This window comes from Mandrillus leucophaeus, unplaced genomic scaffold (assembly GCF_000951045.1).
Source record: "Mandrillus leucophaeus isolate KB7577 unplaced genomic scaffold, Mleu.le_1.0 Scaffold148, whole genome shotgun sequence".
Classification (NCBI taxonomy): Eukaryota; Metazoa; Chordata; class Mammalia; order Primates; family Cercopithecidae; genus Mandrillus; species Mandrillus leucophaeus.
Window position 1 is genome coordinate 2,132,418 of NW_012101454.1, and position 16,016 is coordinate 2,148,433.

Genomic DNA, 16,016 nt, shown 5'->3' on the forward strand with positions numbered 1-16,016 from the left:
TTGGGCCACCCTGAGCTTGACAGTTTTATGTCACCTAAAGACTTCTTTCTTTTTTTTTTTTTTTTTTTTTTGAGACGGAGTCTCGCTCTGTCGCCCAGGCTGGAGTGCAGTGGCCGGATCTCAGCTCACTGCAAGCTCCGCCTCCCGGGTTTACGCCATTCTCCTGCCTCAGCCTCCCGAGTAGCTGGGACTACAGGTGCCCGCCACCTCGCCCAGCTAGTTTTTTTGTATTTTTAGTAGAGACGGGGTTTCACCGTATTAGCCAGGATGGTCTCGATCTCCTGACCTCGTGATCCACCCGTCTCGGCCTCCCAAAGTGCTGGGATTACAGGCTTGAGCCACCGCGCCCGGCCCACCTAAAGACTTCTAAAGAGCTTGGTGATGAAGTTACTAAATTTGATTTTCAGATATAATGTGTCAACATTTAGAAGGTCTGCCTGATTTATTATTTTCCAGTTACTTATATTTTCCAAGTAACCTATTCATGACATTATAAAATCATACATGAGTAAAAGATCGATTCAATGTTTAGGATAGACCAATGGATTTTAATGTAACAGAGTACAAAAAGTTCATTGATTGATATGGTTTCATATTCACATTGCCACTGACCTTTAAGAAACTGCTATTTGTTGACTTTTGGTGTAATAGTGAAGAATATCCACAATTACCTGAAGAGGCTGTTAAAATATTCCTCCTTTTTCAGATTACATATCTGTTTGAGGCCAGATTTTCTTCATATACTTCAACTAAAATAACATATCACAACAGATTGAATGCAGAAGTAGCTATAAGACAGCATTTGACTTCTATTAAACCAGATGTTAAAAAGATATGTGAAAATGTAAAAGCATTACACTCATCTTACTTTTTTTTCTTTTGTCTTGGAAATTGTAGTTTTTTTCACAAAATGTTAATAACATGTATGTTGTTACTTTAAAATAAATTATTAAATAAATACTTAAAGTTTTATCAGTTTTAATTTTTAACATGATTAATGTTGATAGATAACCTACATAAAAACATAAACCAAAGCTCTTTGAAGTTCTTGATGAATTTTAAGAGTATAACAGGGTACTGAAATAAAAATGTTTGAGAACTGCTCTTCTGTGGTGTTAGTAGAACAGTCCTGAGCATCATCCTACTATAAGATGGATTTTATTTAAAATTTTGTTTTCATAGTGTACTGATGGCTGTAAAAATGTAGGAAATAACCCTCCTTTCACCAGCCAACTCCCTCCTGAGATGTCTATCACTCTTTTTTTTGACTGAGCTATAGCTGTAAAAATGGGCTCATGGTTGTCGTCTGTATCATCCCTTGGCCTCCCATTCAAGTGGAAGGAGGCAGCTGCATTTTATGAGACACTAAGCAGGTGAAATGGGGCTGTGAAAGATCAAATTTCTTACACGTATTCAGTGGCAGATGAAAAGTTCAATACATGATAGTGAAGAGCTGACAAGAGCAATTGTTTTCAGACAGGAAAAGAGAACTTATTTCTGGGTATTTTCTCAATAAGTCTGGCAACAGCTGGGCAATGATTTAAACCTCCTAGGGTTCCAACTTTAAGCTTAAAAATACATTTACATATGCCAGCATTAGGAATGGAATCCCAAACGGCTGCCAACTTAGACAACCGAAAGGAAATAGAGATCTATATTGTTCAAAAGCTAAGCCTTCAGAGGTGCTGTTACTCAGCAGCTGTGTAAACAGAACTAAACCCTTTGCATCTCCTCTGCTAGACACTTGGTTCTAAATAGGACCAAACTGTGCCATGATGATATGTGCAGAAATAAAAATGAAGGCAATAGATATCATTGTTGGGTTCGAGAAAAGCTGGACATTTTCCTTTCTCTATGGATATGTGCAGACATAAGAAATGTAAAGGAGATGTAGGGGAACCTGGCAAGGCAAGGGAAGAGGTGAAACTGATTTTAGTTTTATTTCCTCCCTCCTCAGTATCCACATTTCTCTCTCTCATGTTTGCCTCCCTCCCTCCTCTCCCCATTTTTTCCTCTGTTGAAACTGAGGGGCCGCGTGTGGTGGCTCACGCTTGTAATCCCAGCGAAGACCCAGGCAGGAGGATCATCTGAGGTCGGCAGTTCAAGACCAGCCTGGCCAACATGGCGAAACCCCGTCTCTATAAAAAAATACAAAAATTAGCTGGGCCCAGTAGCATGCACCTGTAGTCCCAGCTACTTGGGAGGCTGAGGCAGGAGAATTGCTTGAACCTGGTAGGTGGAGGTTGCAGTGAGCTGAGATCGTGCCACTGCACTGCAGCCTGGGTGAAAGAGCAAGACTCTGTCCCAGAAAAAAAAAAAAAAAAGAAAAGAAACTTAGGACCATGAGCCATTTGTATAATGGAACAGCAGGAGAGACCTTCGCTATAACTAACTTCCTAACTAGAGAAGAAACCATGTCTTCATATACCAACCCATCCTCCGGGGGAAGTGGGTAAGGTGCAGGGGATGTCTGCTGGGGACAGCTTGATATGTAATTCTTATGTTCAAAAGAAAAAACTGAGAAGTTTTTTTTACTGTTAAGCTAAATGACTACACTTAATTTTTTTAAAAGGTGTTTTTTGGTTTTTGGTTTTTTTTTTTTTTTGGTCACATCCCTTTTCCCACATGCCTTCCATTTTATAACTCATTTAGATAGAGACGCTCCTTCTACTTGCTCTGAAGTGTTTTAGAATGGCTAGGAACACAGACTGGATTTCCTTACTTTAAATGTATTGTTATTAAATCAGTAATGTCCCATGTCTTTCATGTAATTCTCACAGTAACACTTTTTAAATGATTGCAGTGAACTTGGAGTGATGACTTGGTTATTGAATTAGGGTGCAATTGGTGATGTGGGCAAGACTGGGCAGGGTAAACTAATGGTAATAATAATAGAAAAGGAAGGGGAGAAGGAGGAGAAGGAGAAACAACTTTTCTTGGGTGTTTAGTATTTGCCAGGCATAATTTTTAGCTCTTTTATTGACTCATGTATTTGGATCAAAAGAATGACAGCTTACTAGATCAGAGATGCGCTGAAGCCAAAGTGATCAGAACTGAGACATTTGGGAGGATGAGTGGAGATGAGCTGTAGTGACAACACTAAGCAAAGGATGAAGGGTGAATCAAGGAACAAAAGGGAAATCAGTAGTAGAGAGCTGAAATTTGAAAAAAAGCTAGCAGGCTCTAGGGATTGGTGTATGGAGTCTAGGGTAAATGTAGTAACTGATTTGAACTTTGAGACATCTGTTTTGGGGTGAGTATAACTTGGCTTGACAAAGAAAGACGAGGGGTGAAATGGGGATTGTGTTCAGTGATAGTAAAGCTGGAGGGTTTGCAGGAGAACAGGGGCTGTGATGCGGGGGTGGAGGGAGGTAAGAAGTGTGAATTTGGCAATGAAGGTGGGTGAAAGTGAGTGAGGAAGAGGAGATGCCACCGATGGAAAAAGAGTTCTGAATATGGGACTCTGCTCCGAGGATGCTCAGCAGGAGGTACAAAAGTGCAACTGATCACAGTGGATGGGGCTGGGGAGAGACTGAGCCGTGATTCCTCCTAAGTCTAGGTGGAGTCAAGCCCAGAGTTGGCTGGTGTGTGTTAGAACATGCAGATGATCAGACAAGGAGGAGCCCTATACCCAGAGGTGGGTTTGATTTACCCACTTGATCCCTTGCCATTTGTAAATGAGAGACCAGCTTTTTATGTGTATGAAGTAAATGAGCAATAATTAGCAGCAGGTAGCTTTGACTCTTATTTTCTTAGACTGAGTGCATCAGAATTGCCTTGGCAATAACCTCATTAGCCACAGGAATCTCTATAACTCATGTCCCTCATGCTTTGCTCCTCGATTTGCTTTATTTGATGTGCAGGGAGATTTAGTGGGTCAGAGGAGCAAGCCCCCCAGGAAATCCAATGGAGTTCAGTGCTGACACTGCATTTAATGCTACTATTTAAGCCATTTTACTATTCATTCACTATAATGTGTACTTTCCAAACCCTTTATGAGGCATTCTCTTGAGATTGCTTATTCTCCTAGGGGTTGATACTAAGCATCTATTTTGGAATGGATCAAAAAATCAATAAATGGAAGGCCATTTACAGTTGTGTCTTCTAGCATTGTAACCTGCTGCATTTAAAGACTTAAATTATTTGGATCATCACTACCTAATATAATCTTTTTTAAAAAATTGCCTCAATGTTTTTGTTGTTATTTTTAAAATATTGACTCTCTGGCTGGGAGAGCCATTTCTGACTACCAAACTTAAATGATCAACATTGTAAGACATGTTTATTATTTGCAAGAAAGCCTTTGCACTTTGCAGAAATTTTCTGAGAATACATTTTACTTCCCTTTTGTGATTGAAATTCTTTGCAAGAAAATCATAACAAATACAAGACTTTCTTATGATTTGCTCCTTAATGACCGGGCGCGGTGGCTCAAGCCTGTAATCCCAGCACTTTGGGAGGCCGAGACGGGTGGATCACGAGGTCAGGAGATCGAGACCATCCGGGCTAACACGGTGAAACCCCGTATCTACTAAAAAATACAAAAAACTAGCCGGGCGCGGTGGCGGGCGCCTGTAGTCCCAGCTACTCGGAGGCTGAGGCAGGAGAATGGCGTGAACCCGGGAGGCGGAGCTTGCAGTGAGCTGAGATCCAGCCACTGCACTCCAGCCTGGGCGGCAGAGCGAGACTCCGTCTCAAAAAAAAAAAAAAAAAAAAAAAAAAAAAAGACAGTAAATATTGCTGAAGTTGTACCAGACAGTTTTGATGAATTGGAGAAAGGTAAAAAAATGTTGGGGAAAGGTCAAGTAAAAGTTGGGGAAATGTGGAGGAGGGGAAAACTCACATTTTCTAAGAAGATTCTCCTGGCTGCTTTCAGCTTAGAATGAAACAGCTATTGCTTTAACAGTGATTTTTCTGATCATACATTTCATTTCTGACTACCAAAAGATTTCCAGCACACTAGTTAGATGGACCCTCATTGGTCAATGGTGTTTATAACTTCTCAGATGACTTCTGGAATTCCTGCCAGGAATTTTACCTATTGGTGGTGAAAATTATTGGCAACCTGTATTTTAGTGATAAACTTCACTTTTGTGAAGTTCTGCAACTTCTCTTGGAAAGAAAAATATCAGAAGATCTAACTTCGTGGGCCTGTGTCCCTCCATGTGGACCCTCAGTCGGACCTGGTGGAGCTACCTCCTGTGGACCGGGCATTTCCTCTCTGGCTGGCCCTCAGTCACGGCTCTGCTTGCTCAATTACTCCCTTGGCTCTGTTAAGACTTTGAATTGCATCTTCTGTTTAAACAGTCCTTTGTAGGGGGATGACTCCAAACTCTATTCCTTAACTTCAGTCCCCCATCCCACTTCTCCCCCAATCTGTAGTGTTGTATTTGTGCATTCTGCCCAGAAGTTCCACTGATACCCAAATTATGACATACATGTTGCAAGGTTTTTTCACCATTTTCCTCTTTGTCTTCTCTTCTAATTTCACTGCCATCCTCTTTGCCTTCTCAAAGTCGAATTGTTACTGGACCTTCCATTTTTGCTTCCATATTTAAAGGCTACTAAGAGTTCCTTGGTCCCTCTTGGCTGTGCTCTCCCTAGTGCACATTCTCTACTTCTGTCTCCACATTTGCCTACCATCCCTGTACAGGTACAGTTGAATCAGAGAGAAGCTGGCATTAGTTTCCCAGCAGCTTGCCTTATTTCTAGTTTTTGCTCCAGTCTGTTATACAGGCAGGGACAAGAATAGGCTTAAGCAAATTCCATTTTTATTTTGTCACTTTTCTTTTCAAAAATCTGCTATGTTTGCCCATCACCCATTACACCAAATATAACTCAATTTTCTGTTTTGTCCAGGCTTTCCAGGTTGCCTCAACATATCCATTCTTACCAATTAAACTTTTTTTTCTTTTTTAAAACAGAGTCTCACTCTGCCACCCAGGCTAGAGTGCAGTGCATGATTATAACTCACGGTAACCGTGAACTCTCGGCCTCAAGCTATCCTCCTGCCTCAGCCTCCCAAAGCACTGGGGTTACAGGTATGAACCAGCACACCTGGCCTCAACTTTCTGTTTCTTGACTTGAATTTACCCACATCTCTTGCACTCAATCTGTGAGTTCCCTCTTTGACAGGTCTTCACACATCCAAATATGCCCTTCCTTTGCTAGTTCTGACCTCATTCAATACCCAGTCCCAATTCTACCTACTCCTCAATGCTTCCCCTGGCATACTCCACCAGACCTTGATTATCATTTTGCTCTGCATTCCTCTGAACTTGTACACTGGGGATCACAAATATGTAGTAGGTCAGCTTGAATTTAGATTCTGCCATCTATTGGCTAGGCAGCTTGAATTTAGATTCTGCCATCTATTGGCTAGGCAGTCTCAGTACTTACTGAACCTCCTTTGTCTTAATTATGAAAAGGAATTAATAATAATACTGGTGTACTTGGATTGATATGATTACATGTGATAATGATGTCAAGGGCCTGGCACTGAGTAATCAATAAGCCAATATCTCAGAGAACATCTCTATCCACACTGCATGTCCATAAATTTGAGCTATATACTCTTTGAAGGAGAGAATCTGGTTTTGCTTATCTTTGGATCCCTATTCATTATAAAGTGCCTAGCACCGATTAAATACAACAAATATTTGTTGAAAAATGAAGAAAGAGTATGATCATGAATGGCAGAGATTGATTATTGCAATAATTCTGATTATTTCACAAATCTCTGCTGTCACGCTGTGATCAGAAATGTGTATAGTAGAAACACAGTGTATTTCCCAACTTGTTTATTTGTCTGAAAGTGTGTCCTAGAGTGACTGCAGATTCATGATTACCTTCTGGGGACAATGACAAAAAAGTTGAGAATTTTTCATTGTTCTGTATTCTTTGGGTTTTGTGTGTGTGTGTTTTTGTTTTTTTTGTTTGTTTGTTTGTTTGTTTGTTTGCCTTCCATTGCTCTGTAATCTACTTCAAGATACATTATATATTTATCCTAGTTGCATGCAAATAGTATGCGAATGAATACTCATGATATTTATGGTTAGTCAATTTTTCCCCATTATTTTAGAAAATTGGGCGAGGGCGGCCCTTCATTTCTCAAGGTTTCCATTTTGTTAGTTTTCAGTTGGGAGCACAAAAGGCTCAAATATATAATCATCGGTAATTAGTAAGAGTCTTCTTCGAACTGATTTCATTTAAAAATGTTACTGGCACCATCACTACCAGCACCGTCACCATGATTAACATTAAAATTAAATCTTGTTTGGATAAAATTTCCTAAGAACTTGCCATGGTGTTATCTCCCATTTCATGTGCTCACAAACACCCTTTGCTTTGGAAAGGGAAAGTGCCAGAATAAGCAATATTACATTCAGAATGCAAATGAAAGTTTTATAGAAATAGGGTTGTGTTGGAGATGAAATTAACTGTGACACTTCAGGAGTTTTACAGAGAAAGAAGATTAACATGTTAGGTCTTCAGCAGCTGTCTTCCCTGATGCAAATAACGTTAGGCAAAATGAAATCTCCATGCGTCCTAGCTCAGTGGAGGAATGTTTATTGAGTCCATAGAAATTTGAGCAGGGCACGTCTCTAAGGGTTTATGACAGCCTATTTTCTTTTCTCAGTGTGGGAATGAATTGCTCCATTATCATCTAAATTGGAAGTCATGATGATGGTTCTTTTTTGATTCTCTTATTTATTTTTGTTTATTTGTTAAGAAACTTGTACAGAAAATGTGTTGATTATCTGGAAGTTGCTATCCTTGCTTAGGCCAGATAATAACCTTGTATTTCTTTAGATATTTATGTATATATACCTAAAAGGGAAATATTTTATATCCTTGGACCAGATCTAACTTAATTTGTTTCTTTGATTCTTTCACATAGGCTAAATAATACAACCTCTTGTTGATCACCCAAAAGTCACATTTTCAAATTGCATTTTCTTTCAAATGATTTTTGCAATGATATACAGAAAAGTTATTTTTATATATGTTCACTTTTTTTTTTTCTCTTTCTCCAAGGAAACCAACATGTCTGACAAAAGTGACTTAAAAGCTGAGCTAGAGCGCAAAAAACAGCGCTTAGCACAGATAAGAGAAGAGAAGAAACGGAAGGAAGAGGAGAGGAAAAAGAAAGAGGTAAATCCTGGGTGTTGGGGTGTTGTGGGGGAAAAAGAAAGATCACTTGATTCTGAGGGGCTGGTCAAATGGATAAATAGGACCCCCTAAAAGAATCCTTTTATGATATTGGAATAAAATGATTGACTATGTCCCTATTCCACATGATAAAGTTGTTACCTTCTGCTATGTACTGGTCAGCCATCACCTAAATGGGGGATAACATTTGATCCAGAGGCTCCAGAGGCCTCCAAACTCCAGGTTCATCACAGACTCGAACAGAATTCTAAGGGTGGTCTGTGATCTTGTTATTGTTAGAAACTTCTTAACCTTTCTGTGCCTCAGTTTCCTATTTTTAATATGAGAACAATAATACATTTATTTTGTGGGGCTGTACTTAGCAGTACCTAGAATATAGTTAGTACTTAATAAATGTTAGTTTTAAGAAAAGGTTTTTCTTTTTTTTCTGAAAAATCTACCAGCAGGAACATTTTAGCAGAAAATTAGAAAACTATGCCAGTAGATTTCCATTGTTTCCAAAGTGGTGTACATTTTTTAATGGTAAATAAGCATCTTAGGTTTGGTAAGGGGAAGGCTGTCCTTCTCTTAGTGAGAAGGTAGATAGGATAGTACATACAGTACAAAGAATTATTACATGTTAGATCTGGCTGAAATTTCAGAGACTTTCCATTCAGGCCCCTCTTTGTGCCAACAAAGCAGCAGAGACCCAGAGGTGAAATGTAGCTTTTCTGCTTTCTAGACTTAGAAGCTAGGACTCTGTAATCCCAATCCAATGCCTTGTTGTCATGTCACGTTTTCTTCCACTATGTGAATCAAACAAATAATTTATTTTTAGTTCCCTAATTTGTTGTGGCAGTGTAGGAATAGCCCACATCTTATACAAAAACCAGATACCAAAGATATTTTTGAATAGTTTTCTAAGAAAAAACTTCGTGTGGTATGATATGCTTTTGTGTATAGAAACCAAAGCTGCTTCCCTATGCAGTTCTTCTGTAAGGAAAAAGAAAACTTATTTTGATGCCTTACAATCTAAATAAGTGTTGTTTCATACTACAAGGCTGAGAGACCAAGGTAATAGATTTACAACAATTATTTTTTTCCAACAAAGTAAAAGATAATTGCAGTTGCATTTTAGCCTTCTGGCATCTCTCATCTCTCCATACCATTACGCATTGATTGATGTGATCATTTGTTTGTCCTTGACATCACACCTAATGTTTTTTCCCTTTGAGATCTTTGCTGTTACGTATGCAGTCTTTGAGTGAAGTAGAGGTGAGAATTGACAAGGAATGGCTATTCATTTCCATGCAAAGCCAAAAAAAGCATTAAGTTATTATATTTCCTTTCCCTCAAATGTCAACACTTACTGTAGTTTTAAAGTACCTGTTATCCTTTACTAATAACCAGTTTCCTTTTAAACTGACATTCTAATATCCGACTTGAATTTCATAGAATTACCACAAAATGCGATGTGATATGGGAAATTTCGTTCCAAATTATGCTGTCTGCTTCATCTTTTTCATTTTACACATTTTGGGGAAATTACAGGCACACTGGACTGATGGAAGCAGGCTCCCCTTTTGATTCTACAACCAAGCACTTTTGCCTGGTGAGGATTTAGCTGGTTTCACAGCTAGAAGAGCCCTGGAAGGTTGGAGGCTGCAGGTAGTGGAGGGTATGGAACACCTGGACTCTAGACATTCCTGGCTGCTGCCTCATTCTGGATTGACATCATATGAAGTCCTAATTTTCTCATGTCTAAAGTGACATGGTGATTGAAGCTTGTGATAACTGAACTGTGCTCCACAGAGTCAGATGGCAATACAGAGTCCCAGTCTTCCATCCTCAAAGTTTCTGATTTGAGTGATCTGAAGCAGGGCTAGATTTTAGGATCCATTGGACCACATCGTCTTTAACATCTCTCCTGGCTTGAAATCTTCTCCCTTCCCATCCATCTCCCCTCAAAGAGATCTTTCCTTGGTTCTTTCCATGCACTCTCTGCAACTGTGCTGACTTGGTTGGTTCTGAGCAGCTGGGGCTGTAAGACTGAAGACAGTTAACACAGTGATTATCCACAGGGGCTTTTGAGTTGAACATGGCTGGGAAGCCTGGATCTGCCCTTCACAGACTGGCCCTGAATGGGTATCGGTCCTCTCTGAACCTGTTTCCTCTTCTGTAAAATGGAAAAAGGAATGATGTCTTCCTCACAGATTCAAGAGGATTCGAGAAGATGCCAGAGCAGTAAGAGACAGCTGTCATTCTGCTTCTGAGATGAGCTATCAGAGTAGATGAATGGGGCTTCACAGAATGGTCGCATACATTTTTAGGATCTCTGCTGGTGAGCCCATTTTATAAAAATGCCCCGTTTTTGGAAGGATCTTAAAATTCAAGGCCCCCAGTTTCATGGGATTGGAGCATTTCGTTGCTGAAAGGAATCTGGAAGTAATCTATTCTGATCCTTTCTCACATAGGGAAGCTGGGCTGCAGAGATCTAAGCCTTAGAGGCAGTCCCCCTTTATCTCCAATCACATGAAGGAGTCTGGAGATAAAAGGGAGCTACCTCTAAGGCTCATCAAGCCAATTTTCCAGATCAGAAACCTGAAGTAGTCCTTTCACCACCCCCTACCCCAATTTGCAGTGATCATCAGGTCTGCACAGGCATAACAAGATTCTCTTTTCGCCCCCATTTTTTTTCTCCCTAAAATCCACATTCCAGTCAGATGCAGCTGCTTACATGTGCCCTGATGGACTACATTCTTTCTTGACAGAGAGCTTAGGATGTTCTCTTTCCTCTGCTTTCACTGATCTACTTCTTCCTATCATCCTTTGCCTGGCTGTTAAGTTTACCTGGCTGTCCTTCACCTGGCTGTTAACTGCATGTCGTTCCGTTCTCATCTCCTATGTCACTTTCTTCAGAAAGCTGCCTCTGAAACCTTTCTTTCCTCATGACTAGGTTAGTTCTGCATCCTATCATTGACATTATCCAACCATTTAGGACAAGGTGTTATATTTTCCCCTTCACTTGTCTTTTTCTCCTAATAGATTGCAAGCCTTCAAGGTCAGGGCTATATGCTTTTGTTGTTGTTGTTGTTTGTTTTTTAATCATTAAGTCAATGTCTAATATAGGTTTTACCATATGGTAGACATTCAAAAAGGAGTTATAGAATGAATGAATGAGTGAATAAATGTACATATGAACTAGTCAGGGCAGGTTTGTGAGGCACGTCCCAGACATCCTTTCCAAGCATCTGCAAATTTGTTTGGAAACTTCTGATCCTGAATCCATGGAATATCGACTGGCCACTGTCACTGACTCCCGAGTTTAAGATTTTCTAGTTTTGTGTTGTTTATAGAGAATTAGAAATAGATTTAAATAGCCTTGATTTTTATAAACTTTCTTTAGGCTTATATTTTGAATAAAACAAATAAATTTAACATTAAAAAGAAAATAAATGCTCTTTAATACTAAACTGAGTGCCCTTTTTTTGCCATGAATATAAAAACTAGTGTGAATTAGGACCACCCAAGTTGATTATCTCCACAGAATTCAGAAAACTGTGTCCATGTTGTGTAAAATGGCCACCCTCTGCTCTTTTGGATGTCAACTGCTTTCTTGGCTGTGATATTATGGATGAAATCTGATTTTAAAATAAATATCGTGGCCACCATTTAAGACACTGGCCCAATTTCATGAAAAATTGGCTTTAATGCAATGAGGTGAGCTCAGTGGGAGCCACCCTGAAGTTTCATTCTGTCCTTGGCCTTTTGCCGAATTGCTGCGAGGTAGAATGGCCAGGGGTTTCCTGGCCCGTCCTCACTTGTTTCTCTAATAAATGTGGAAATGTGTGTGGAAAAGTGATCGACAATTCTCAGTTGACAAATTTTTCTTTCTTTGATTATCTTCTCTGGGTCTCAGCTGTGATTACTCTACACAAACAGAAATATCACTTGCTGAGAAAGGCACCTTGAAGATTTTTAATTACTAATGCTACAAAATCACTGCTTGTTGAATGATTAAAACATAGTAGGATTCTGTAGTAGATACAGATCCTCACTCTGTAACATCTTTTTTCTCATCTGAGTTCTATGTTTGCCTCTGTTGTACACATAAACTTTGGGACTTGCTTCGGTAGTTTAAATGTTAAAATTGCAAAAGAACATGAACTTTGATATCTTCAATGATAAGAGATTAAACTGCCATTTCATAATCTTGGGTTACGCAGAATGTCTGAAATACTCTAGGACTCTTATAAGCCCTTACTGGCCTTCAAATGGTAGTCTTCCCTCTAATGACAGATAGGCTTCAAAAATATGAGTGCTTTAGCCCAAAGTTAATAATAACAGAATTGTTGAGTGCAGAGACATGTGCAAAGTAACAGTTAGTTTATAATCAGTGTGTAGGTTACCCTCTGGGAGTAAGTCAAAAGTTGCATAAACTCTTTCTGCTTATAGATACTACAGTGTAACTAATGCTTCACTGCTTCAAAATGTATTCTACATGCCCAAAGAAAGTAATGTACTTGTTAGCTTACCCAACTTCCCCTGGGGAAGAAGGTATGTCTCATAACGAAATGTTTTTTGACAGGCTTTAAGACAACCTCACTTCTGTAAGCTCACAAAGCTTTGTTGTGAGGTAGTTACACATCAACATGATGTTATCATGTTTCAGATGTGGAGCAAATAATTTATCTTAAGTAATAACTGTATTATGAAAGAGAGAAGAGACTTGGAATGTTTAAATTTCCCCTAGAATCCCACCACATATCTTGTTTACCTGCCTTTTAATTTGTCACTAATCTGTAAAAACACCAACTGGCATAGGATCTGACATTAAGAGGGCGGTATGAAAAACATAATGTGTCTTTAGACAGAATTTATGAAAGGAATTTCTTGTAAATGATTTGCTGTACTATATTTTCTACATGATAATTTTCTTCTTCCAGTTAGTATATATAATGGAATCCTGTGAGAATTAGAATCAAGTACCAAGACATATCAATATTGATCACATGCCTTAATACAGATTTTAGCCCAGTTTATTTTAAACCACGGCAAACTTGTCTTAGCAATACAAATAGTGTGTTTTACACTTAAACATGTTCATAAATAGTTTTACTTTTCTGCAAGATCCCAACAATTCCTGGTTTGCACAATCCCAAACCTGGGACCTGAATATTACAAACACAGTCATCAATAACTGATATCCCAGAAGGGACAAGGAGGTCTAAAAAAACAGTCAGAATTTTTTTTTTAATATTATATCCCCAGCCAGAAATACTTTGCCTTGATATTTTCTCTTCCAAAACCTGTGAGAGAAACTTTCATCTCATGTGATAGAAGCAGGAAAAAGCCTTCAACCAAAAGAGAAAGTAGTGGGCCAGTAATTATTAAATGGAGCAATTATGGTGTTTATTCATCCTTTATACATATGATTATATCTATTTAGGGCTTTCGCCTTGTCTTCACTGCCATGCATTTATCATTTTCAGTTTCGGCCAGGAAAAGCATTTAGTTACGTTATTAACTTTTCTTACTGACGTCTACTTCTAGGCTGATATGCAGCAGAAGAAAGAACCTGTTCAGGATGACTCTGATCTGGATCGCAAACGACGAGAGACAGAGGCTTTGCTGCAAAGCATTGGTATCTCACCGGAGCCGCCTCTAGGTACTTAAAAGTGCTTCCTGTTACTATTCCTCAGAATCAACTTGTGTGGGATATACCATGTCCAGTGTTTACTATTCTTTTAAGTCTTTAACTTTTTTTAATTTTTATTTTTAAAGACATTCTGTGGCTTATGGTTCAGGTTGCATGTATTTTTGGAATTGAGGGGGCGGGAAGGAGGTGGGAGGAAAGGTTGTAGAATTGTCAGTAGTTTGCTGCTTATTGACTGATTAGATGGTCAACCTTCTCCACCGTGTTGCTAGTAGATTATTTTATACTTGTTAAATGAGTTGCCACTTGGTAAATATAAGAAATCTTGGAATTTCTTATTAAATCGTTCTTTGTTTTCATTGCTGAATTCCAGCGCCTCTTTGCCAATCTAAATACTACGGATCTGGTTATGAATTTCATAACTACCACAGGCATAGAGTTAGTCCATGATGAAAATAGAAGGCACAGTGGGAAATTTGAAGGAAAACAAAATGGTGGTGGATTAGCAGCCGATTACCAAGTTTGAATTAATTTGACTTTATTGTATTTTGATTTGATTACTAATTGGCATTTTCACTGCAATGCTCCTCCTCTAATTCATTCATTCCTAGTTGATTGTGACCTCATTTTATCACTAAAGCTTGGATATTGAATTGCTTGTTTTCTTTGTGTTGAAGATTACTTGTGCATATTTTGTTTATTCTGTCACTTACCTATATATCTCTCAGGTAATAGTTTTATTTTTCTTTTATCCTTTTGTTTTCCATACATTTAAGATTAATCCTAGGGTGTCTATAAAACTGCATTATATCCAGTATAGTTAAAAACCCTTTTAAAAGAATACATAAAAATAAATATAATATTCAGGTCTTTTGTTTAGAATACTTTCTTCTGAAGTTAATTCCATAATTGACTTTTATATTAAAATAAATTATCATTTATTTCCGTAATTAAACTAAGAATAAAAAGTATTCCATGTACAACAAAATGGCAAATGTTTATATCAATGTGAATAATGAAAATAACAATATATAATAAGCTTACAAATTATTAAGTATTGCTGGATGTAATTTAATACATACAAAACTAAAACACTATTAATAAGCATTTTATACTCAATCTCAATTTGTAATAGGTAAAATAGTATGTTCAACAATGCTATAATAAGCCCCAATAAGATGAGATTCTTTTGTTTAATTTCTTTATGTTGTGGAAGACGTAACCTAGGGGATATTATATTTGACTGATGGCCCTTCTTTTCTACTTAGGAGCTGAGACACTTTTTTTTCTACTTAGTTGACATCGGATATGAGTTAGACACCTTGCAATCGATTATATTTGTGCCTCAAAATAGCCTTTGAAATTCTGTTGCATTGTGAACACTGGTTAAACACAATAATAGTATGTCCTAGTCTCCCCTACCCTATGTAAAGTCAGTAATTAAACTTTAAGAACAAAACAGATTAACATCTCTAAACCATGACCAACTTTTGAAGTATCCCTGCATTACTGCCAAGGGACCCTGGCAAGGGCCCCATTTTCATTTTTCAGTCACCTCTCCGACTTACCCTCTGAACTTACTCAGAGGGTAATCAGTGAATTAATTGTGGGACCACATGAAAATTCCTAGCTCCTTGACAGATCTGCCATTGTGTTATAGGATTTGGGCAAAATAGTTAAGCCCTTTACCCTATTAAATAAATAAAAGGAAATTGCACATGATTGAAACCAAATGGGAATCTACACTTATGTACTGACATTTCTTTCTATCCATATGGCTTCTTTGGCATATGTGATATTGAGAACCCACTGAATTGCCTGGCCTGCAGCCATCTTGGCTATTTGGTGCAGCTTCTTTCTGAAGGACCTTGGGCTTGTATCTGAAGGAAGGGGGAAAAATTGCATTGGCTTTAGCTTTTTTCTTTTGTTATGCTTGCTGTCGGATTTTCAGCTTGTGCCGACCTTGATCTTTGAACTTGTCTCCTGTCTTCAGAGTGGCAGCTTACTTCTGTGCACATGGCAGTGTCTTCTAGAGCTGCTGGAGGCAAGGCAAGACGAGTCCCAAAGACAGTAAACAGTACAATGGAATGCAACTATTAATTAAATGTAAAAATAAAGCAGCCTGGCATTTTTCTTTGTTTTGAAAGAGACTTTTTAATTACCAGGTTCAACATTTACCCTTTCTCTATCTGTCACTTAGGCTCTCGTG

General features: G+C 38.5%; 1 protein-coding gene across 5 annotated transcripts in view; it reads left to right on the plus strand.

Annotated features, from left to right (window-relative positions):
- The window catches only part of DYNC1I1 (dynein, cytoplasmic 1, intermediate chain 1), a 340,924-nt gene that overhangs the window by 24,847 nt on the left and 300,061 nt on the right, over nt 1-16,016 (plus strand). For 4 of the 5 annotated variants that reach the window (XM_011974691.1, XM_011974695.1, XM_011974694.1 and 1 more), the window contains exons 2-3: nt 8,038-8,154; nt 13,705-13,819. In XM_011974691.1, the coding sequence (XP_011830081.1) occupies nt 8,047-8,154; nt 13,705-13,819 (223 nt within the window). In that variant the 5' untranslated portion in view covers nt 8,038-8,046. Of the gene's footprint in view, nt 1-7,602; nt 7,690-8,037; nt 8,155-13,704; nt 13,820-16,016 lie in introns of those variants that run through there. The other variant, XM_011974693.1, reaches the window with a different exon arrangement.